At 36.4% G+C, this 23,290-nt stretch overlaps 1 protein-coding gene across 4 annotated transcripts in view; it reads right to left on the minus strand.

Annotated features, from left to right (window-relative positions):
- PLA2R1 (phospholipase A2 receptor 1) overlaps positions 1-23,290 on the minus strand; it is a 116,059-nt gene that overhangs the window by 55,028 nt on the left and 37,741 nt on the right. For all 4 annotated transcript variants that reach the window (XM_027591079.2, XM_027591082.2, XM_027591081.2 and 1 more), the window contains 6 exons: positions 19,519-19,632; positions 18,842-18,985; positions 16,602-16,796; positions 15,186-15,343; positions 12,009-12,107; positions 7,354-7,466 (listed from right to left, as the gene is read on the minus strand). In XM_027591079.2, coding sequence (XP_027446880.1) covers positions 7,354-7,466; positions 12,009-12,107; positions 15,186-15,343; positions 16,602-16,796; positions 18,842-18,985; positions 19,519-19,632 — 823 coding nt within the window. The remainder of the gene's footprint in view (positions 1-7,353; positions 7,467-12,008; positions 12,108-15,185; positions 15,344-16,601; positions 16,797-18,841; positions 18,986-19,518; positions 19,633-23,290) is intronic.

The raw sequence follows: 23,290 nt of genomic DNA on the forward strand, positions 1-23,290 counted from the left end.
TGGTTCTAAACCCAGGAGACATTGCCGGTTCTTCCATTACCTTGTACTGTGGCATTTATTGGCTAATGGAGAGAAAACGTTGTCTGTGAACTTGGCCACGGATATCATTATTCATGACAACATTTTGCTTTTGTTCCCTGTTGGTTTTAGATTTATTTAGTCCACACTGATTTGCTATTTTATCACTATTAATGATTGCTTAAAACAATAGAAACCTTGTGCTTCTTAATTTGGCAAGTATCTTTTAAGTAGTTGCTTATAATGCATACATTAGATTCTAAAACCTTCAAATCAGGACTCTAGTTTTCTTGGTACAGTTTAGAAGATATCATTGTTAATAAAGAAATTCAGCTAATATGTCTTTCTTCTAAATCATATATTCTAAGAACTTAACTCTAGATCACAGCATGCAGCCTTTTGAGTGTCTGTTTTCAACAGATAAAGAAACAAAAGGACATTTTATACTTGTTACCACTCACAATTTGGTTCCAAACACTTAAAAAAAACTGAAAACTCTGGCTCACAGTAATAGAGCAGATAGATGATCTTTTAAGGTCTTTTCTGGCCTGGTGTTTAGAATTCTTCATTTGAGAATATTCCAGAGTTTTTTTATATTTGGTCTTTTTGTCTGGTTTCACTGGATTATATAATTCAAATGTTCTGTGACTTAAGGAGCAAAAAGTAACCATATGTACATGTTTTTATATTATTATTTGAACCAGAATAACATATTATATCTAAAGAATTCAGTAAAGTAAAAATTGTTTTTTTTTTAGAAAAACAAATGATAAAAAATACTTTGCATACGTGTAACTACTTTTAGAAAAAAAATTTTTCCAATCAACTCCTTAAAAAAGTTAAGAAATCAAATGTGCATTTTCAATGTAAATAAGAAAAATATATCTTGAATTTCCATCAGTTTGATGAGAAATTGTTACTCATGGTGCTAAACATTACATTTTAATTTTAAAAGTGTAATTTGAAGGCAGCAATATATATTTTTGGGATACACTGACAAATTTTTTCATTTCAAAATAAATTTTGCATTTCAGAAAATGCACACTTCAAAAGGAGATATTGTATATTTGAATCTCTAACTGAACATATTTCTTCATCTGTTTAGCCAGTGACAAATATAGCTGAAAGAAAAAAAGATGTTTCTTGTCTGTAACACAACACTTAGCTGACAGCAGTACTTAATGATTATGTTTGTAGGACCTAAAACAAGAGATTGAGAAAAAGTAATGAACTGGATGTAGCTTCACTAGAGAGCTTATTTCAATTAAAAAAAATTGTGGTAGTTTTACATATAGTGATCCAGTTAGGAGGTATTCAACTTTGAGCTGAATAATTGCAACGGGATTTCTTTTAATAACATAATTGTTAACATTTTTAATACCACATTCAAATAACTGACTCTATTGCTGAATGAATACAAAAATGATAAATTTCTTTCTCTTTCTTTTAAATAAAGAATAAAAATGAATATCAGTAGTTTTAAAATGAGAGAATGCATCATGATTATAACTACATAAGTTTTTGATGGCTTTCCTCAAGAACTAGAAATATTAAGTTTTTGGCTATGGTTTATTGCAAAAGACTAGAAGAGAAATATAGATTTAGAAAAGATACTTAACATATGCACAAGAAATAAGCCTGGAAGAACAAATTCCAAACTGTTAATGGCAGTCACCTCTGTTTACTGTTAACGGGAGAGAAGTGGGAGGGAGGAGGAATGGAGGTGAGAGGACACTTTCACTTTTAGTTTATATTCTTTTGGCTTGCTTGAATTTATACCAATGAGAATATTTTTATTGCATAATTTTAAAGAGATTAACTAAAGTATGTTTTTAAAAAGAAAGTTAGGGAGGCGCCTGCCAGTCCTTAAGCGTCTGCCTTTGGTGCAGGTCATGATCCCAGTGTCCTGGGATCGAGCCCGCATCGGGCTCGCTGTTCAGCGGGAAGCCTGCTCCTCCCTCCCCCACTCCCCCTGCCTGTGTTCCCTCTCTCGCTGTGTCTCTCTCTGTCAAATAAATAAATAAAAATCTTCTTTAAAAAAAAAAAAAAGAAAGTTAGGGGCGCCTGGGTGGCTCAGTTGGTTGAGCGTCCAATTCTTGGTTTCAGCTCAGGTCATGATCTCATGGGTAGTGGGACTGAGCCTCAGGATGTAAGGCTCCGCACTCAGCGGGGAGTCTGCTTGAAGATTCTCTCCCTTTGCCCCTCCCCCAACTCGTGCATGCTCTCTTTCTCTCTCAAGTAAATAAATAAATCTTTAAAAAATATATAAAATACATAAAAAGAAGAAGAAAACTGCATTCTATTAAAAAAGTGTTAGAACCAATAACTTAGGCAAGGTTCAGAATGCAAAGTCAACACACAAAAATCAGTTGCATTTCTATATACTAACAGTGAAGAATCTGAAAAGGAAACTACAAAAACAATTCAATATATAACAGCATCAAAAATACAAAAAAATAGTTGAGAATAAATCTAACCAAGGAGGCGAAAGACTTGTACAGTGAAAACTACAACACACTGCTGAAAGAAATTAAAGAACACCCAAATACATGAAAATACATGCCATGTTCATAGATTACGAAAACCAACTACCCAAAGTGATCTACAGATTGAATGCAGTCTATGTCAAAATCCCAATGATGTCTTTTGCAGAAATAGAAAAATCCACCTTAAAATTCATATGGCATTTCAAGGGATCCCGAATAGGAAAGACAAACATGAAAAAGAACAAAGTTGGTCTCACACTTCTTGATTTCAAAACTTACTGCAAGTACAATGATCAAAAAATGTGTGGTACCAGCATAAAGACAGATATAGATTAACAGAATAGAATAGAGAACCCAGAAATAAAAACACTTGCATATATGGTCAAATGATTTTCCACAAGTGTGCCAAGACTGTTCAATGGGAAAAGGACAGTCTTTTCAACAATGATGTTGGGAAAATTGGATATCCACCTGCAGAAGAATACATTTGGACTCTTCTTTCTTTATACCACTTACAAAAATTAGCTGAAAGTGGATCAAAGACCTAAACGCAAGAGCTAAAACTATAAAACTCTTAGGAAAAAAACATAGGGGAAATTTTTCACGACATTGAATGTGGCAATGATTTCTTGGATATGTCACCAAAAGCACAGGCAACAAAATAAGAATGGATAAAGTGGACTTAACCAAAATTTAAAACTTTGTGCATTGAAGGACATCAACAGAGTGAAAAAGCAACCCACAGAATAGGAGATACATTCATATTTGCAAGTAGGAAATACATTCGTATTTGCAAATTATGTATCTGATAAGGGATTAATATCTAGACTACATAAAGAACTACTAGAACTCAACAACAAAGAATAAACACTCCAATTAAAAAATAGGTAAAGGACTTGAGTAGACATTTCTCCAAAGAAGATATACAGATGCCAAAAGCACATGAAAAGACACTCAATGTCCCTAGTCATTAGGGAAGTGCAAGTTGAAACCACAATAAGATACCATTTCATACCCATTAGGATGGCTATTATATAAAAACAACATAACAAGTTGGCTAGGATGTGGAGGAATTGGAACTCCTGAGCACTGCTGGTGGGAATGTAAAATGGTGCTGCCGATATGGAAAACAGTATGGCTGTTCCTCAAAAAATTAAAAATAGAATTATCATATCATCCAGAAATTCCGCTTTTGGGTATGTTACTCAAAAGAATTGAAACCAGGGACTCGAAAGATATTTGTACATTCATGTTCATAGCAGCATTTTTCACAATAGTGAAAAGGTGGAAGCATCTCATGTCCATTGTATGAATGGATAAACAAAATGTGGTATATACATATTATAGAATATTATTCAGCCTTAAAAAGGAAGGAAATTCTGACACATATTACAACATAGATTAACCTGGAGGACATTAGACTAAGTGAAATAAGCCAGATACAATAGCACAACTGCATGATTCCACTGATGTGTTAACGTAGAGCTGTCAACCTCATAGAGACAGAAAGTAGAATGATGGTTGCCCAAAGCTGGGGGCGGGGGAAAATGGGGAGTTACTATTTAATTGGTACAGAATTCTAGTTTGGGAAGATGAAAAAGTTATGGAAATGGATGCTGGTGATGATTGTGCAATAATATGACTGTACTTAATGCCAATGAACTGTATACTTAAAAATGGTTATAATGATAAATTTTATGTTCTACATATTTTATCACAATAAAAAATTAACTGCAAAAATGTTTAGGGGGTATGGTGGTTGCAAGAAAGTAGCAGAGCTGTAAAAATGCTTGGGAATAATGCATATTTAAACCTAGGAGAAAATGAGATATTGCAGGACTTCTTACTTTTGGCAAAATGCAAAAAATTAAATATCATTTGGATTATTTTATACCAAATATTCCATGACTGATTGATTCAAGATTTAGATATATATGCGTTTACATGATTATCCATGGTAACTTTGGAACTCAAGTTTTGCAGTCATGCCCTATCTGGAAGTAAAGTGTCCAGGCCTGAAAAAATTTTGTAACAGTTAGCAAGAAAATAACAGTCTGTTAGTCCACAATAAGGTTCTGTTTTTCTTCCCCTCTCCATTCCACAAAGTGTTAAATGTCCTAGACCAGGAGCAGTTGCCTGATAACAAAAGAAATAAGTAATTTGTAGCAGGTGGTTCTAATTGTGCCCATCAAATCTGTCCTCAATTGTGCAGAAGAGTGGAAAATCAATTAGCAACTACAAGCTTGAGCACTGGTGAGTGACAAGAGTGTCTTAACTCAAACAGGAAATCAGTAATGGAAGAAAATGATTACCAAGGCTGCTAGTGAACACTCCTGAATCTGAGGAGACTTTCCATCTACTTACTGTCCAACCTTCTCAGACAAAAGATGCTGTTGAAAAATTTTGTTGTGCCTTGTCACTCAAAGAGTGGGGTGTAGTGTAGGTCTTTGTTTCTTACCTGATGGAGTCTGCGTGAATAAAAATTAAGAGCACGGGGCCCTGTCTTTCCTCAACTTGCATGTCCTGTGTTGGAGTCACTGCTTTGGGTGTAGACGTGTTTGCAGGGCAAACGCATGGTACACACATGGTAACTGTCTGGGAGAGATGCCTCACTGGGGCTAGTGGAGAGCACTGCAGGAGCTTGACTGTTCACTGAGTAGCATACTAGCACAAGGGCACCTGGGTGGGCATATGAGGTTGTGGATGGAATGAAAACAAACTTATCGATGCCATAGTTCTGCTTTAGAGTTAGACCATATATTAGTATTGGCTACTGAATACAGTTTATCAAAAACCATATCGTTTATAACATATTCTTAGATCCAGTTTTGGAGGAAATGGAACCAAGGAGATTTTTTTTTTCCAGACACTTTCTGTTATTTGTAGGAGATCTCCATTCTTAGAAAATGAAGACTTTGAATGCTAACAGATTTCTGCTTTCCTTGGATCACTGTGGCATTATAGGTTATCTGTAATGTCACTTTGTTGTTTTTTTTTAAGGGTTTTTTGTTGTTGTTGTTTTGTTTTTTGTCAGAAAGAGAGATTGAGTGCACAAGCAGGGGGAGCGGCAGGCAGAGTGAGAAGCAAACCCCCTGCTGAGCAAGGAGCCCGATGTGGAACTCGATCCCAGGACCCTGGGATCATGACCCGAGCTGAAGGCAGACGCTTAACTGACTGAGCCACCCAGGCATCTCTGTAATGTCACTTTGAATTTTCCATTTATTGTGTTCTTCCACCTTCTTCACTTGTTTCATATTTCTATGTTCTCTCTCTTCAGCTGCTGGCCTGCAAGTGGCACCCGGACAATTACACCATGCCTTTTATTTCTTTTGTACAGCATGCCAGTGTTTAATATGGTGCCTCTCACAATATAGATATTTAATAAATAATTTTCTAATAAATGCTTGACTATTGGCTTTTTGCATTGTCAGATAGCATATGAAAAGTAATTAACACAGTGCCAGGTATGTGACAGGTATTCAATGAATATTACACAAAGAAAAGAAAAGAAAGAAGACATAAGAAACAGGTGAAACAATTACACTTATTTTCTTCAGTGAAAAACATAATTAAGTTATAATTAACAAAAGAGTATAGCTTCATTGATCAGACTCCTGAATAAAGCCCAGTGTTGGCTCACTTACTGGAGGATTTCTAACCCAGGGTGTTCTTGAAACATTTTGGGTGGGTGAGCAAGTTGAAGATAAAGGCTTCCTTCTGCCTGGCAGCTGGTAAGAAGGAAGGTAGAACGAAAAAATAACACTGAGATACATCAAGGGTGGTTCTATTCCTGAAGGAAGGGTCTCCTGAGCACAAAATGTCTCACTAGGCAATTTATTTTGCCAACTGCTGTCAATCCAGTCGTGTGTGTGTGTGCGTGCATGTGTGTATGCATTCTGTGCATGGTTTGAAGGAAAGACCGGGAAAGAAAGCTAGAGGTAAGAGCCGGAAGGAAATACTGGTGGCTTTGAATGTTGACTTCCTCTGTGCGGAGAGCAGAGAAAGCAGTAATTCCTCCTACAGATTAGACCTATGTGTGAAGAGTCTCTACATAAAACCAGAGTGTCAGTTGTCTTGTTTCCTAATCTTCAGTGGATATTTTTAAAGGCAGTGGCCTCGGTAAAAAAGCAAGTGACTAGCTTTGCAGGTACAGGTTCCCATGCAACCACTGAAGGATTCTACCTTGTTTCTGTCTTCAGCTTGGAGGAGTCGGTTTCCCAGCCCTCATTGTTCTCTTGGCATTGATAGTGACACTGAGGTCACTTCCGCTGTCGGTACTTTTATTCCCTATTACAAATCTATAACATGTTGCAAATTCTGTGGAGTGTCAAAAGGACACAGTTTCTCTGTTAGTATGGAGAAGACACCTGTGCACAGAGAAGTCTACATCTAAGCAAATTTAGAGCCAAGAAGCAATGGGGAAGCATTTGAAAATCCTCCACAGTTTAGCTATACTTTTGTTAAAAAAAAAACCACATAACTCACACATGTTACATTAAAAACATACTTAATTTTTAAAAAATTTTAAATAACATACTTTGTTTCCATTACAAACCTTTAGATAAAATATAAATACGATTGAATACATTAGCAAAGCTAAATAATTAATATATCTTTATGGAAAGTAAAGGTCATCTTAAATTTTCTCTTTGTTACTCAAAAATTGATTTAAGAATAACGGTGTATGATTTAAATTCATCTCGATCAATAATTTAAATAGTTTAATACTCTAACGTACAGTACAATTTCGATTTTGACAAGTTACTGATTATGGCTAGATTTTACCATCCCAGGAGCCCTCCTGTCAGAAAAGTACAGTCATGTTTCTGATAGAAAATTTCTATCTTACCTGTTTGTAATGGTTACAAGTGCAGGAGGACAGTAATAACCACTGGAGGCATGGTCAAAACTTCGAAGAACAGTGTCAATTTTGTAACAGAATCTACCATGTCTCTCCCATCCCTTAAAAAAGGAAATAGAAAATTAAGGACATAATCTGATTTAAACAGCAAAATATTGTTTTTGTGTATTCTCACTTAAAAGTCAAAACTTGAATTTTTGTCTTGAAATCTTTGTATGTATCCTACCTGGTAATGCCATTAGCTACAGCCACTTCTATATTTATTTAATTAATGATTAAAACTAAAAAGTTTTAATTAATCTGAAATCTTAAAACCTAAAACAGATGAAAACAAAGGGGCACTCACTCAAGATCTCTCTCTTTCTCTTTCTCTGTTCAGACTTACAAAATTTCATACCAATGGTTCCTATAGGATGGTAGAAATTAAGAGTGTTGGCTTTAAAGGCAGAATGCATGGGTTTGAATGCTGGTACTACTGTGCAACTTTATTTAGTCTCTAAATGTCTGAATTTTCTCCTCTGTAAAATGAAGATAATAATAGTATCAACGGAGTTGTTCTGAGAATCAAAGGGAGACAGTGCAGGCAGAGACCTTAAATAGAGCCAGGAACTCAATATGAGCCAAGAGGACATATGTATCTAGATAATAGTGTATGTTGTTTTCAACTTTCTTTCGTATTACATATTTCATGTTACCCCGCTAAGTTTCACTGAGGTTAGAGATCTGGACAAAGTCATAAGCTAGTGGACAAGCTGTCCTGGAACCCAATTCTGGTGTAATCCATGATGGTCTTAGCTAGATCATAATATTTCCGAATAGAAACTAGCTAAAATATATATAAATTATTCCTAAATCAATCAACTGGCTATCCTTTGAGAGAAAGAAAGCAAGCTTTGGCACTTAAACAAAAATGACAAATGTGTAGCTCCATGGCTCCGCCCTGAGAGAAATGAGGGGTGGCTCTGTTCTTTAAAATCATATACTACAGGAGACATGCATTCACTAGTCTTCTATACTTAAACCGAGTTATTTCGGTCCCCTTCCAGTATTATAAAATCACATCACTTACATCTATTTTTATGTATTCACCAGGGGTTTTTTTTTGTATTCACGAGATTTAAAATACACTTTATTCTGTGTCATGCCAATACTTGCCAGATTTTGATCAGATATAAAATGATTTCTGCTATATTTCTTGTAAAAGGTCTTAGTCTTGCAGTAAATTAAAGAAAACCTTATTTTAGAACCCAGCTATTTTAGTTCAAAACGTATTATTAAATGAGGTGTGGATCACAGGAGTTCCACATCCAGCCAGCCAGGATGTGCTCTGAACTCACTCCCTTAACCTCTCCCCATAATCTTATCTATGTGAGTAATTGACAGCTCCAGCCAGAACCCCCTGGATCACTCTAGATGGGATGGGAGGTTAGACTGCTTTTGTATTTGGAAGGACAGGCGGAGGAAGGCTGACAATTTGACCTTTCTAACAAAGTATTCCTTCTTCATTAGTAGTTTTCAGATCACAGGCTGTTTAGTAAAATAAAAAATCCGAGAACTGAACATCAGGGTCAAGAAAAGTGGCAGGGGGAGGGATGTGGCATAGTAATACCAGAAAAACAAAGACTCTTTACTACAAGCCTTCGTCCATACAATGAAAGTGGGAAGAATAATTGTATCTGTGAATATCTTTTGTACATGAGGCGCCATTTCATTTTAAATGATGATGATGATGACAGTACTAAAACAATTGCTCATATTATACAATCCCCAAAAAAATAACTCAGAGGGAAAAAAGTCTTTTTTTTTTTTTGCTTTGAAATTGTCAAAAAATTTCCCCCCCCCCTAATGTAGTGCCTTTCATTCCTGTGACTTATTCATTCCATAACTGGAAGGCTGTATTTCCCACTAACCTTCACTCATTTTGCCCAACACTGCCCCCCCTCCCCCGCAGGCAATCATCCAGTCTGTTCTATATATTCATAGGTCTGATTCTGCTTTTTGTTTGTTTATTCATTTGTCTTTTTAGATTCGACATATAAGTGAAATCATATGGTATTTGTCTTTCTCAGACTCATTTCACTTAGCATTATACTCTGTAGGTCCATTCATGTTAGTGCAAATGACACAATCTCGTCCTTTTTTATGGTTGTGTAATATTCCTCTCTGTGTGTGTTGGGGGTGTGAATGCATACACCACATCTTCCTTATCCATTCATCTATTAATAGACACTCAGGTTGCTTCCATATCTTGGCTATTGTAAATAATGCTGCAATAAACATAGAGGTGCATATATCCTTTCAAGTTAATATTTTTGCTTTCTTTGGGTAAATATCCAGTAATGGAATTATTGGATCACATGGTATTTCTATTTTTAATTTTTGAGGAACCTCCATACTATCTTCCACAGTGGCTGTGCCAGTTTACATTCCCACCAACAGTGCATGAGTGCATAAAGATTCCTTTTTTCCACATCTTCACCAACACTTATTATTTCTTGTGTTGTTGATTTTAGAGATTCTGACAGGTGTAAGGTGATATCTCATTGTGGTTTTGATTTGCATTTCCCTGATGAGGAGTGATGTTGAGGATCTTTTCATGTGGTTGTTGGCCATCTGTATGTCCTCTTTGGAAAAATGTCTATTGAGGTCCTCTGTCCATTTTTAATTGGATTATTTGGGGATTTTTTAGGTGTTGACTTGTAGAGGTTCTTGCATATTAACTTCTTATTGGATATACCATTTGCAAATATCTTCTCCCACTCAGTAGGTTGCCTTTTTGTTTTATTGATAGTTTCTTTCACTGTGCAAAAGGTTTTTATTTTGCTGTAGTCCTAATAGTTTATTTCTAATTTTGTTTCCTTTGCCTTAGGAGATGTATCTAGAAAGATGTTTCTACTGCCAATGTGAGAGAAATTACTACCTTTTTCTCTTCTAGGATTTTTATGATTTTGGGTCTCACATTTAGGTCTTTAATCCATTTTGAGTTTATTTTTGTGTGCTGTGGGAGAAATATTTTATTTTTTGTTTTGTTTTGTTTTAATGTTTTATTCATTTATTTGACAGAGAGAGCACAAACAGTGGTAGTGGCAGGAGGAGGGAGAGGGAGAAGCAGGCTCCTTGCTGAGCAGGGAGCCCAATGTGGGGCTCGATCCCAGGACCCTGGGATTATGACCTGAGCTGAAGGCAGACGCTCAAGTGACCGAGCCACTCAGGCACCCCTGTGAGAAATTTTTTATGAGTTGATTTTGCATGTACAGACTGTTTAGAGAAGTGCACTGAAGCAGTTGGCTAAAGGGAAGGAAACTTTTGAAACATATTCACGGATTGATGCTTAAAGAAATTAATGGGACTTTCATCATAAAGTTAGAGAACTGGCTCTGAACTCCAAATTTACTCTGAACTTTAAATACCGGTAACGCTAGCCAGAAAAGGGAAGCAGTGTACAAAAGTTTGAATAGAACATCAGTTCTATTTCTGCTGTGTAAGGAGTTAATTTCCTTTTCAAGACAAATACAACATGTTGAGTTGCCTTGAAAACCACAGTAAGACATATATATTTTTTCAGTATTTCTTGTCAGATAGGGATTAGATCCATAATCAGCTCTAAGTAATTCAGGAATTGTAGTCATTAGATATAATGTTTGGTAGCATGTTAGCTCTGGCACAGGTATTATTGACCTAGAGGATGAAGAGTAATTCATATGTTTACACACTGACTAATGAATAAAGTGCAGTTTCTTGGAGAGATGGATCATCACTTCATTGAAACATAAATAACTGGATTAGAAGAAAAATAAAGAATTGCATAAAAAGCCAGGTTTGGGAAATTTTTGAGATGCATACAAATCTCCAATATTTAAACCCAAATTCTTTAGTGTGTGTGTGTGTGTGTGGGGGGAATGAGAAAGAAAGAGAGGGAGAAAGAGAGAGAGAATGCATGTGTTGTGAACTTTACTGCAGGATATTGAATGTATTTGAAGAAATTTAAAACATAACTGTCTATCTTTGACTTTTAAACCTAAAGTATTATGTATCTTTTATTACTTAAAGTATTGAAAATAAGTACGTTAAGTACCAAAAATTGTTTATTACTTAAAATACGAAAGTATTTTTTATTATCTCTTTCCCAAATAATAAATATATTGCAAACGTGCACTTCTTGCCGGTATTCTATTCAAAGATTTAAGTTTAAGAATGTGAAAAGGAAGGCAGGACTCTTGAGTGCAAAAGTTCACTCTCCATCAAAGGAATGCGTTTCTATTCACTCTGCCGGTCTTCACCTGTGAGACAGGGCATCACACAGCAGTCATTGTTTGTACAGATGGTATAACAGGGTCATTTATATTTCTAATTTCAAAAGAAAAGTAGTTTAGGTCAAAGAAGCAACGATCCTTCTCGGAGCTGTAAATCCTTCATATGCCCCTAACTGATAATTGCTTGGTTTGCTAAGAGCAGCCCAAGGTCAGAAAAAAAAAAGAGGGAAGGAAAGAAAGAAAGAAGAGAGGTAAGTAGGGAGGGGAAAGAGAGGGAAGATGGAGCAAAGGCAGGTGTGAGAGGGAGAGAGGTTCCCTTTAAAATTGCTGTTGCATAAATTATTCATATTATGAAGTAACTACACTAAACACAACGTTAACAACACTTACCTCTCGACAGCCAGATTCAGTGTCAGAAAGGACATGGCCTGCTTTCTTACAAATGTAAAAAAGTGTTTCTTCACAATTTTTAATTTTCCAGTGTCCCTCCTAAGTGGAAAAATGTTACAAGGATGAATGAATACACTTCATTATTGATGCTGATAGGCAACATCAGTTATTTTGAATAAAAATATGATTAATAATAAGGGTTTCAGGATGGAGTTATGAGTCAGGACTTTGTGTGGTCCTTAGAAGGGCTGATATTCTCTCTACAGGGGAGTGGGAGGCCCTGCTTCCTCCAGACTCTGTACAATGCTGAGACACGCAATCCCAGATTGGTGGGCAGGAGAGGAGGGGCCACTAATGTTTCTTGATAGTATGCTAGGCCTAATGTCGGGTGATTGGGAGATTTTATAAAATCTCAGCGTTACTGTGAGGTAGGCATTATTATTCCCATTTGTAAGGTTAGGTTTAATATTTGTATAAGGTCTTACAGTCAGTAAAATTTGGAACTAGGATTTAATACCAGGCTCAGCCTGGATTTACATTAGCTGCTCTCAATTTTTCCTTTAAAAGGATGGGTTAGAGCGGTGATTCTCAATCTTTACTGTGCACCAGAATTATCTGGAAGGGCTATGAAAGCACAGATGACTGGGCCTCATGATCAGTGTGTCTCATTTACTAGGTCAGGTAGGACCTGAGAATCTGCATTTCTTACAAGGTTTCAATTGATGTTGATGCTGTTGGTCTGGGGGCCACACTTTGAGAGCCACTATGGATGAAACTATCCCTGTGACCAAGTCAGAATGCTGCTTCCTCTCTTTAATCACTTCTAAATGTAAAATCGAACGCTTTGCTACTTACATGTATAAACCTGATACTGGGGGAATGCCTGGAAGCTACCATGAGTTACCCTAGATAACATTATAATAGCTGAACTTTGTGTTCAAGCCACAATGTCCTTCTTTATTACTGATTTTCCAAAGCCCCACTCCATTTCTTCTTTATATGACAGGCGGATACTTTCATGTCTTCTAGTTCTACTAACGGCTGCTCTAACATCCTACATTAATAATGAAATACAATAACTGCTAACAGATTAAAATTTTATCCTCCCAAAGGATCTGTTATTTTAACACAAATCAGACCTTTAGGCCAAAAGGCTCACAATTCAAATTTTAAGTGGTATCTCAGGCAAGCAGCGTTTTAGGGGAATATGAATACTGTATAGGAGGCTGACACCTTCATCTGTAAGAGCAGCTCTGGAGCCCTTCCCCATGGAGTCTTCCAGCAAACCACCCAGTTAAAGGATAGTGTCAGGCATACTGTAGTTGCTTAATAATAATTGGATGGTTGGATGAATGAATAAACATTTTCCTAGGCTCTCATATTCAAATTAGGCATCAACCATGCCTAGGTAACTTGTTAATTATAATAATTATTTTCATATTGAGCTCTACTTCATGGGAATAATGTTACTTTTTACGCATCCACTATTTAAGGAGCTACTGAGCTTCCAGAAAGGGGGACACAAAAATCAGCATTGTTCTGATACATCCTGTAATATTAATACCTGTCCTTACTCTCTTAAATATAATTTTCCTGTCCGGATGTTGGCTCCTGTTCTGTGGACATGCTAAGTGAAATACCGGTGTCCGTCAAATGAAAAAGCAGAGTGTCAGTAGGAAATAAAGGTCATCTTAATTATCTCAAAACCAATGAACCAATAAAGCATCAAATATTGTAGAATAAACGGTGATGGCTTTCCGCAGTTAGACCCAAGACAAACATTTAGAGAGGTCATTGTTTATCCCTCTTCAAATGTGACTTGAAAACTACCTTAGCATTTAAATTGTAACTGAGCATATCTGTGACAGCCTCGAACATAATACAATGAAAGTGAGGTGCCATAAAAGTAAGTGCTTAGAAGTTTTCTAAGTTTGGATGGCACAGTTACTTTGTCAAGCTACTTAAGTCACGTTTAATAAACTGCACTTAATATGGTATCCTGGTGATAAGAGTGAGAATGCCTACCAAATCCTAATGATTTACAGCTCCACCAGTGAGTTTAGTAGCTATCTGATCAAAGAGGTTAAGTGTAGTCTAAGGTATAATAAAGGCGTCAAATGACTTGGGATTAAACTAATTTTGTGTAATCTAATCAGATGCTTTAGATATATGAAAGACTAGAGCATAGAGATAAATGTGATGTGAAGGCCACTGGGACCATTACATACATGTGAGGAAAAGAACAAGATTTTCCATTGAGTCACAGTTTTCAGTGGGGTTACACACATTGTAGAAATCCTTTTATGTTAATAGGATAATGGAGCGTAAAAGCCATCAGTCTCTAGAGTAATTTCCTGACACTTCAGATCTTCTCACATCTTCAACATAGAGGTCAATGACACCATAATCCACAAACACAGAGGTTGCTCAAGCCAAACACCTATGCTATTCTCACCCCACATCTAATCTAGCAACAATTTCTATCCTACAAAGGATCTTTGAATTTATCTGCTTGTTTCTATATTCACTACCCCAATTCAACACTGGAGTAGCCTCCAAACTGGTTTCTCTGCTTCCATTTCTCCTCTCTGCTCTCTAGGTAGCAGCCACAGTTACTTTTTTTAAAATGTAAATCAAACCATGTCCTTCATCTCCTTGAAGCCCCCTTTTGTCATTCTATACCAGGGCTATAAGCCTCACATTTTTGAATTCCTCCTGCCCCCTCTTCTATAATCCCCTCATCAGTTCTACCTTCAAGTCACACTGGTCTTCTTTTTGATTATTAAACACCGCAAGCCTTAGCCTTCCTTTGGACTTTTATACTAGCTGTTGTCCCCTGTCTAGAATGTTCTTCCCCTGCATCTCAAGAGGTTTTTTTTTTTTCCAAGTCCCAGCTTAAACGTCACCTCCCCAGAGAGCCTTTCCTGACTGTCCTGTCCGAAGTGGCAGCCCCAACCCAAGTTTTTCACCATCAGGTCACCTATGTCCTCAAAGCTATCATCACAACTATAATAACCATGTTTTTCCTGTGTGCACGTGTTTACTGCCTAGCGTGGAAGCCCCAGGAAGAGCAGGGACTGCGTCTGTCTTGGTCTCTGCCACAGCCCAAGTCCCTGACGCACGTGGTCCTCAATACAAGTCCAGCAAAGTGAGCATTAAACAAACAAATGAACTTACCAATTGCTCTGCTGAGACACATTGCTGGCTTCTATTTGGAAAAATTTGGGGCTCAAGTGTGTGCCAATTAGTAAAGGTGACTGAGGAGCCATTAGACCATTCAAAGGAAACTGGAATTTTATTGCTGCTCAAACCAATCCATGTTTCTGATGCATTTTCTGTAAGAGATAAATGTAAATTACAGGAATCCTATTATATGCAAAGGAGATAATGCACTGGGCCTGTTACAAATGATTTCTTCTTTATTCTTTCATGCAATAAAACCTGTTTAACTCTTGGTATAAAGTATCTACTTAGATCTTTTTCCCCTATACTACCCCATCTGCTCAACACAGACCTTGGAAGTGGGACAGAGTGTGATCTCAAGCCAATGCAAGGACAAAGCTTAAAAGCAAGTCAGATCGCTGGGACTCTAATTAGTTCCTGCTACTATATGAAAAGTAGATTTGAACAGTATGGTTTTGCCTCTGTTTAGAGAAAGGAAAAATAGGAAGTTCAACTGGATTAGGAAAAGGGCACTTAAAAAAAAAAACCCTTTACAATATATTTTTTCTTGCCATGGGAAAAAAGGAGCAGAAACTCTTAGAAGCATTAAAATGGGAGCAATGGGGCTGCTAGAAAAGTAAATAAATTTTGACAGCCCAGGTAAGGTGAAAAGACCCTAGGAGGCTGAGAGAAATGTTCAAGTGCCCCTATTGAGACAGAGGCAGCCACAGGATTCTTTTAATCTCAAATGCAGGAGGTGAGAAAAGTGACAGAGAAGGATTTTTGTTTTCACTCTAAACTAAAACCTAACTTTCAAAAGGTCACCAGAGTAGACTGTGGAGATTTTTTTTTTTTTTCATTAAAAAAATTTTTACTCTAACTCGGTGATTTCAATGTTTTTTCAACAGAATTCTATGTCAAATATATGACATAGGGGGAGACCTGCTCTGATGGACAAAAGATGGGTGGAGGCTTAGGAGCTCAGAATTCCTGAACATGGCACACAGCTTGCAAACCACCAAACTGAATAAATTTTCACTGGCTAAAGTTATTAAAATCCGATTATTTATCTCAGAAATTCCATTATTGCCTAGATTACATGACGACAGCATACTACTGCTATGTAGTGGCCATAAGGCTAAATTGTAGGTTTAAGTTCTTTTATTAAAAGTTTCTGGAAATGATCTTTGCCCTTAAAAAAAAAAGCCAACATCTAATATATCTGGTATATGTAAGGTGTTACAAAATTTCTGAGCATATATTTTATAAAAATCCAATGAATTTGCACTCCTGAATATTATTTAGAAACTTGAGATATATGTGCCATAAATAATCACTTTTAAATAGCTTAACTTCTTTTCAACTCCATTAATAAGGATAGTGACTACATTATATTTCATACCTCTTAGATCAGAGACATTTGGCACTTACCATCTCCAAGAAGGGTTACAAGAAACTCCACATCTGCTAATGAAGCAATGTTTATCAATGTACTGTTATCAGACTGGCAAGAATGCAAAGCTTCCTTCCAGGTCTTTTTTTCTTTCTGAAGTTTATAGCAGTTACGACTGTGGGGATTCCAGCCAGGCTCACAGTGGGTAGCATAATATTTCCAAGCATCTTTTTCTTTTTAAACCAACAAAAACAATGTCATTTTCCACAATTTTTTAAAATGTTACTTATTAGCCTTAATATTAATTGTGATCAACATATGATTACTTTAAAAATTTGAAAAACAGAGACGTATGAAACAATAACATATAAACCATCTAGATCTTCAGAACTGAGAAGGATTCAACATATGATCTAGATCTAGATCTAGGATCTAATGGATCTCAGTGACTCATTTTACAGATGAGCTAAGGCACAAAGAGGTAAGGAGACTTGGTAAAGGTCATACAACCCAAGTGAAGAGTTAGGGCTAGATGTAAAATTCAGCAGTTAGAGTTCTGCATTTAAAAAAATCTTTTAACACTGGAAAAGGTGTATCATGAAAAACAGTTTAAATGGCATTCCCAAGATTTTATGTGCAGTATGTGGGTGGGGGGTAGATATTTATCCTCAGCTGAAAAAAAGCTTGAAATTCCGGTTACTTCCTCCAGAGCAGAGATGACAAATAGCTTTCACCTTTAGGTCAGTCTGAGTGTCTGTGTTGTCCCTCTGGGTTCATATGGACACTGGGTTAGACTTACAGGAAAATAGCGCCATGATGCTTTGGCACTAGAGGGGAAGGCGGTGGTGCGCATGTCAAATTTTGGCTCTCCCTTTCCAGGAGCTTGTCCTCAATCTGGTAATTAGCATTTTTACTTTATTTTGTTAACCACAAATGAGTGCCTACTTTAAGCACTAATTTAGTTAGACACAACTCCAGGGCTATTTGGGAAATGAGACATTGTTTTAAAATTGCTCTGGGATGCTGACAGCAATTAGAATCACAGTCCAAGAATGTTAGAACATTTAGGTATCATCTATTCCAGCGGTTTTAAACTAAATAATATAGTCGTGGAACCCCTTTTAAAAATGGAACCTTTAAACTTCACTCTACGGGTAAGAAAAAAGTAAAAGAGGAACTTCTCTGATTGAACCAAGGGTGGAGCCAAGCCAAGAACCCAGGGATCCTGAAAACACAGTTTGAAGACATTGGACTAGGTCATCAAAAGAATTTGTTAAACCTGAAGAAACAGCAAATAACCCAAACTAACAACTTAATTACCCTCATTTGTGGTCTTTGGACCTTTAGATCCAGAGGGTAAATAAAACAGAAGAAAAGAAGGATGACAGGAAAGAAACAAGGAAGAAAGGAAGAAATGGACAAGAGAAGAAGGAAGAGATGGAAAGGAGCAGCGATAGAACGTTCTCGACATAATGAAAAAAAACTCTACATTAAAAAAATGGCACAATGCTTCTTCTTCCCCCTATTCTACCATACCCTTAGGCTTAGCCACTTAAAGGAAAATGAAAGTTCAAGTCTGATGGTAAGGAGTGATATTTAAAAATAATAATTAAGCTTATTATTTTAAATCTGGAGTTGTTTTTAATTATACTGGTAATGATTCTTTAAATATGGTTATATTTTTATTTCTCCTTTCTGAGTTAAGACATTAATTCCCACAGAAACTAAAAAAGAGTCAACAGATCTTAAGAACAAATAATTGGGCTCCAGGTATTAGATTGTAAGTAGGTGGTATTTAAGTCTTTGTTGCATATAAAAGTTTGTATGTCATTTCAAGGAGGATAATAAGAGTTACAGAGTGGGATAGGAGATCAATGAAGTAAAGAACTTTATAAAACTATGTTCTCGTTTATATTTAATTTCTAAGGTAACCATAAATAAAACTCAAAACTAGAATAGAAAAGGAAGCATATCTTGTTTATCTCATGCAGAACAACTAAGAATGCAAATTTTTAAAAAAGAAGCAGACAATGTTTTTAACACCTAGGTTATTTTGCTTTGATTTTTAGGAAAAAATTTAGTAAAAACTAACAAATGCATTTGTTACATTCATGGTGCCTTTGGAATAACAGATGTTATCTACTTACATATATTTACTCATATAAATAGAAAAACTAGCCTTAAATTATGAATTATTAGCAAAACTGTAAAGGAACTTGAATATATTGAGAGGACAAGTAAGCAACTCATAAAAACAACTTAAAGTAAAAACACTTACCAATCTCTTCTTGATCAGTATGGTTTAGATATTTTTTACATATATAAGGCAAGGCGGATTCACAATCCCGACTCCTCCAGGCATTTGGCATAAATGAATTAAATGTTCCACACTGATATTCAACAAATGGCTCAAAATCTATTTCTGAAAATACAGTGTGTGTGGGTGTTTAATGTCAGAGGCAAAATCAGTTGAATATATATTGATGTCATTTTATTTATTCAAATATGATATATTTGATATATACAAATATAGTTTTTAGCATCAAGGAGATAGCCCTTCTCTTTGGCATGTATGGCAAACCCTATAAGATATTATATTATATCTATGGTTTTGCAGTTGAAGTCCATACATGACAACGAAATGATTTCCCAAAGGTAACAATAGCTGATTTTATTGTTTTAAGGAAATATTTTGCCATTTGTTGCTATTTTTAAAACAGCTGACAGGAGTCTTGGCTCCAACCCAGTCCTCTTGCAACCTTGGCTAAGTAGCTTACCTTCTTGATCTCCATTTTCTTGTCTGGAAAAGCTAGGCTTATGAGAGTTGAGGCAAGCTTAAAGACGTTTATACACCACTTTTGAAATAACACGACTTATATATATGTGGGAAATAGCTGTTGTGTAAGGGGGCAGGATCATGCCACCCGTCGAAGGCACATGAAGCACTGCAGGTACCTGGGTTCCAGTTCAGATAGTTGAGCGGTGTTCTATCAGACCACTGCCAGCCAGCGTTTTCATCCAGCTGATTCAGACCTATCCACATTTCCACGGCTTCACTGCCCAAGTGCTCTGAAATGAAGAGAAATACGGAGTTTCAACACACGCAAACAAACAACCTCCTCCCACAATGTTACACTTCTTTCTTGTTTTATTATTCCCGATGGATGCAGTCATAAGTGAACTCCAGTCCATGACACAGGGTTTTAAGTGCTACTAAACCCCACCCTGATGCTTCAGAGTGACAAAGTCAGCCTCTGCCATCTTGAGAAACACAGCAGTCTCCTAAAGGCTCACTAACAGCAATTCTTTAGCCTTGAAGTGCATAATCTAAGCATCGGAAGTGCTGCCTCTCAATGATCACCAACCCTCCGAAGGCTGCATGGTTGCAAATTTGAGACCATCTGATTTGAGTGAGCTCATGCACTTAAGGGTTTTAGATGGCAGAGGAGGACGTGTCCAGGAAGGCCACTCCAGAAAGTGCCCCTCTGTCTTCCTTCTCTTGCCATGTGTGCATGTGTGCCTGGTGGCAGCCTTAGCTTGAAAGCTCAGGCCTCCAGTTTGCTGAGGCCACGATAGGCTCCAAGCAAGGGTGGAACAGGAAGAAGTGATGTTAATCTGTATAATGGGTATATGTGTGTGCACATAAAATTTTCGGCACATTTTAATATTTTTTAAGTATTTCATAGTTAAAAAATTGAACAATGTAAAGAAGCTTTTCTTTAGGGATCTGGCAAGGAAGAGAAAGGCAGATAAGTATTGTTGGTGAATGGAGGCAAGTCCTCAAATTTAAGAAGGTATGCTAAAGCAAGCAGGGAGGGGGATGTCCAGAGTGAGAGCTAGAAGGAGTTGTCTGACCAAGAGGAGAAGCATAATCCAAGGGACCAGAGTATCCAGAGGGATCGATAACAGGCTGGAGCCATACTCTGTTGCATCTTCAGCCGGGGTTGGGAGAAGGCTTTCTGGCAGGCTGCCTCCGTGGCCCCTGCTCCAAACCACTGGGCCACAGCTCCACACATTTTAATTTAACCCCATTTTTGTTATAGGTCCTATGTATAAACATGTACATTGGCATGCTTGTACTGAAAAACATGGTTATCAGAACTGTAGGATTAGGGGAAATTTTTCTTTGGTTTTTCTTTTGTTACATGAATTTTAAAAAATGATTCTAGAATAAAAGAAAATAAAAGAAAGAAACATAAAAAATAAAAGTCAGCCCAAAATGTAGAAGGCCAACCAGGGGGAAGTATGTAATGGAAATAAAGGGATGGTTATTTTTCCGACCGGATAAAAAATATTATACAGTTGTTTAAATGATGCTTTTTAAGTATTTAAAATAAAGATTTTTATTAACATTGAGTGTAAAATGCAACCTACTAAATTAAAATGTTAATAATGTTTCTGGATTTGGGGATTATGGCTTTCCAAAGAGAGAATGGATTCACCAAAACTGATCATATACAATGCCAAGAAGAAAGCCACAATAATTTCAAAAGAATCTACACAGTGTATATTATGGTCTACAATTATATTTCAATTATTTTGCTTTAAAAAAATAAAAGCACTGCCTTTAAAATTCCCCCAAATTATTATAGAATAAATAAAAAAAAAAACAGTGTCAGAAACGTAGTGAAAGTGACTAGTTTTGTGACACTTTCAAATGTTGCTATTTAATCTTTTAATCTATAAAAGGGAGCATTTTTCTCTTCCTCTTATGGTTCATCTGCTTCAGAACCCAATATATTTTGAACCAGATGCAGGGGCCCTGCCTGAGAGACTGAGGCCCTGACAGTTAAGACTTATAGATAGTGTGACTGTCCCAGTTTGCCAGGAAAACTTACAGTTTATGCTGGTAGTTTCAGCATAATTACTAATCACAGCCTCTTTTACTCTCAAGAGTCTCAGTTTGGGTGATTGGTTGTAGGATCACCCAGATTATAAAGATCAGTGTATTCACATAACAAGCCAGCAGCATCCTCTGTGATTGAGCATTTCAGTACAATAGGGGAAAATTGGAAGAAGCTATCCCACTTAGGAAAGAAAGGGGCTTTATAATTTTGAGGCCCCAGAAATCCCTAAACAGAAATGGCATACCATTCACAGGTCCCACCCTTCCAAGCTCCTGCCGCATTTACACGGAGTCTCTTTCTGATGTCGATTCGATTAGTCCTTTCAGTAACACTATCTGATTAAATCATATAATGGGTATCATGATGACAGGAGGTGGCAGGGAAGATGGATTGACAAGATAGAGAAATTTTCCACATTTCATATCAGTGCAAGTGTCAAGCGATATCTTCAAATAACCTAGTTAAAATACTTAAATAGCAATTATTCTTATATTAGAGTTATTTTGAATACTCTCTGTGCAGTTGTTTTAACAATACACATAAAAATCACTGGGTAATTTATAATCTGTGTTTAAGGTTACAAAAACATTTATTTAGCTTTACAACTAAATTGGCTCACAATTCTGTAATAATAAATTCAAACTTAAATTCTTTTGGATATTTCTTGGCATTTGTGACAGCTTAGATAATTCCTCATATCATAGTTAATTAATGTTCACCAGCGATTAACAAGAAATTAGACTATTCTCATCATCAAAAAATACCTTGGTCAGAACAGGGTTCTGTCTTTATGAATAGACTTCTGTTTCCCTAAACAATCCCCCGAAGTCTAATTATAGAATTGTGGTATTTAAATCAAAGTCTCTGACATATCTTATTTCTTTCATCAGTATTCAAGTTTGATGAGTAAGTCCAAACCTTCTTACTAGAAATCCTGACAGTCAAGATAGATAACAATTATAATTCATACATGGAATGCAAAATTTTCTGTGAAAACCATTACAGGCTAATAATGATATTGGAAATTGGTGATTTCCTGCAGTATGACTCACTCAAATCAGTTTTGATCATAATTTCCTACTTTTGCATGTCTGTGGGGAAAGGGGCAAAACTGTGCTGTTCAAGCATTTGTTATATTCCTTCTGGAAGGTATTAATGACTTTCAAAAGCTTTAAAATGTGCTTCCTCTTTCACCCAGTGAATCTAATTCCACAAACTTATAGAGAAATAATTGGGGATCTATGCCCAAAGGTAAGTGCAGGCATGATTTATGATAGCAACAAATAAATAAAAACAAAATAAATAATTTTTTATCTATCACTATCTAATAGTAAGAGGTTAGATACATACATTATTCCTAACCTATAATACTATGTAACCATTAAAAATTATGATGCAGATCTATATTTATGGATATGGATAGGTAAACATTATATGCTGGTACATGAAATAAGCATCTTATCAAACCGTGTGCATAGTTGTTAAACGGTTAATACACATGAGTGTTTGTTTTGTGTGCCAGGCACTTTTCTAAGGCTTCGCCTGCATCATAACATGTAATCCACACTGCCAACAAGTAGCACTGTTATTATTTCCATTTGATGAGGGGGCGGAATTTGAGGCACAGACAGGTTAGGTCACTCTGCTGGGAAGTGGTAGAAGAAGGAGTCCAACCCAGGCAGATGGTTCTGTGGTCCCTGCTCCGTGCCATTCATGCATTTATTCAAAACTATTGTTTATACATACTATATATGTATGCCTGCCTTTATATGTTTTTTTCTAGAAAAACATGGTTATCTCTGGATTGTAGAATTATGGGATATTTTTCTTTCTGTATACTTGAAATTTAAAAATTATTCTAGAATAAATATGTACTACAC

This window comes from Zalophus californianus, chromosome 3 (assembly GCF_009762305.2).
Source record: "Zalophus californianus isolate mZalCal1 chromosome 3, mZalCal1.pri.v2, whole genome shotgun sequence".
Lineage (NCBI taxonomy): Eukaryota > Metazoa > Chordata > Mammalia > Carnivora > Otariidae > Zalophus > Zalophus californianus.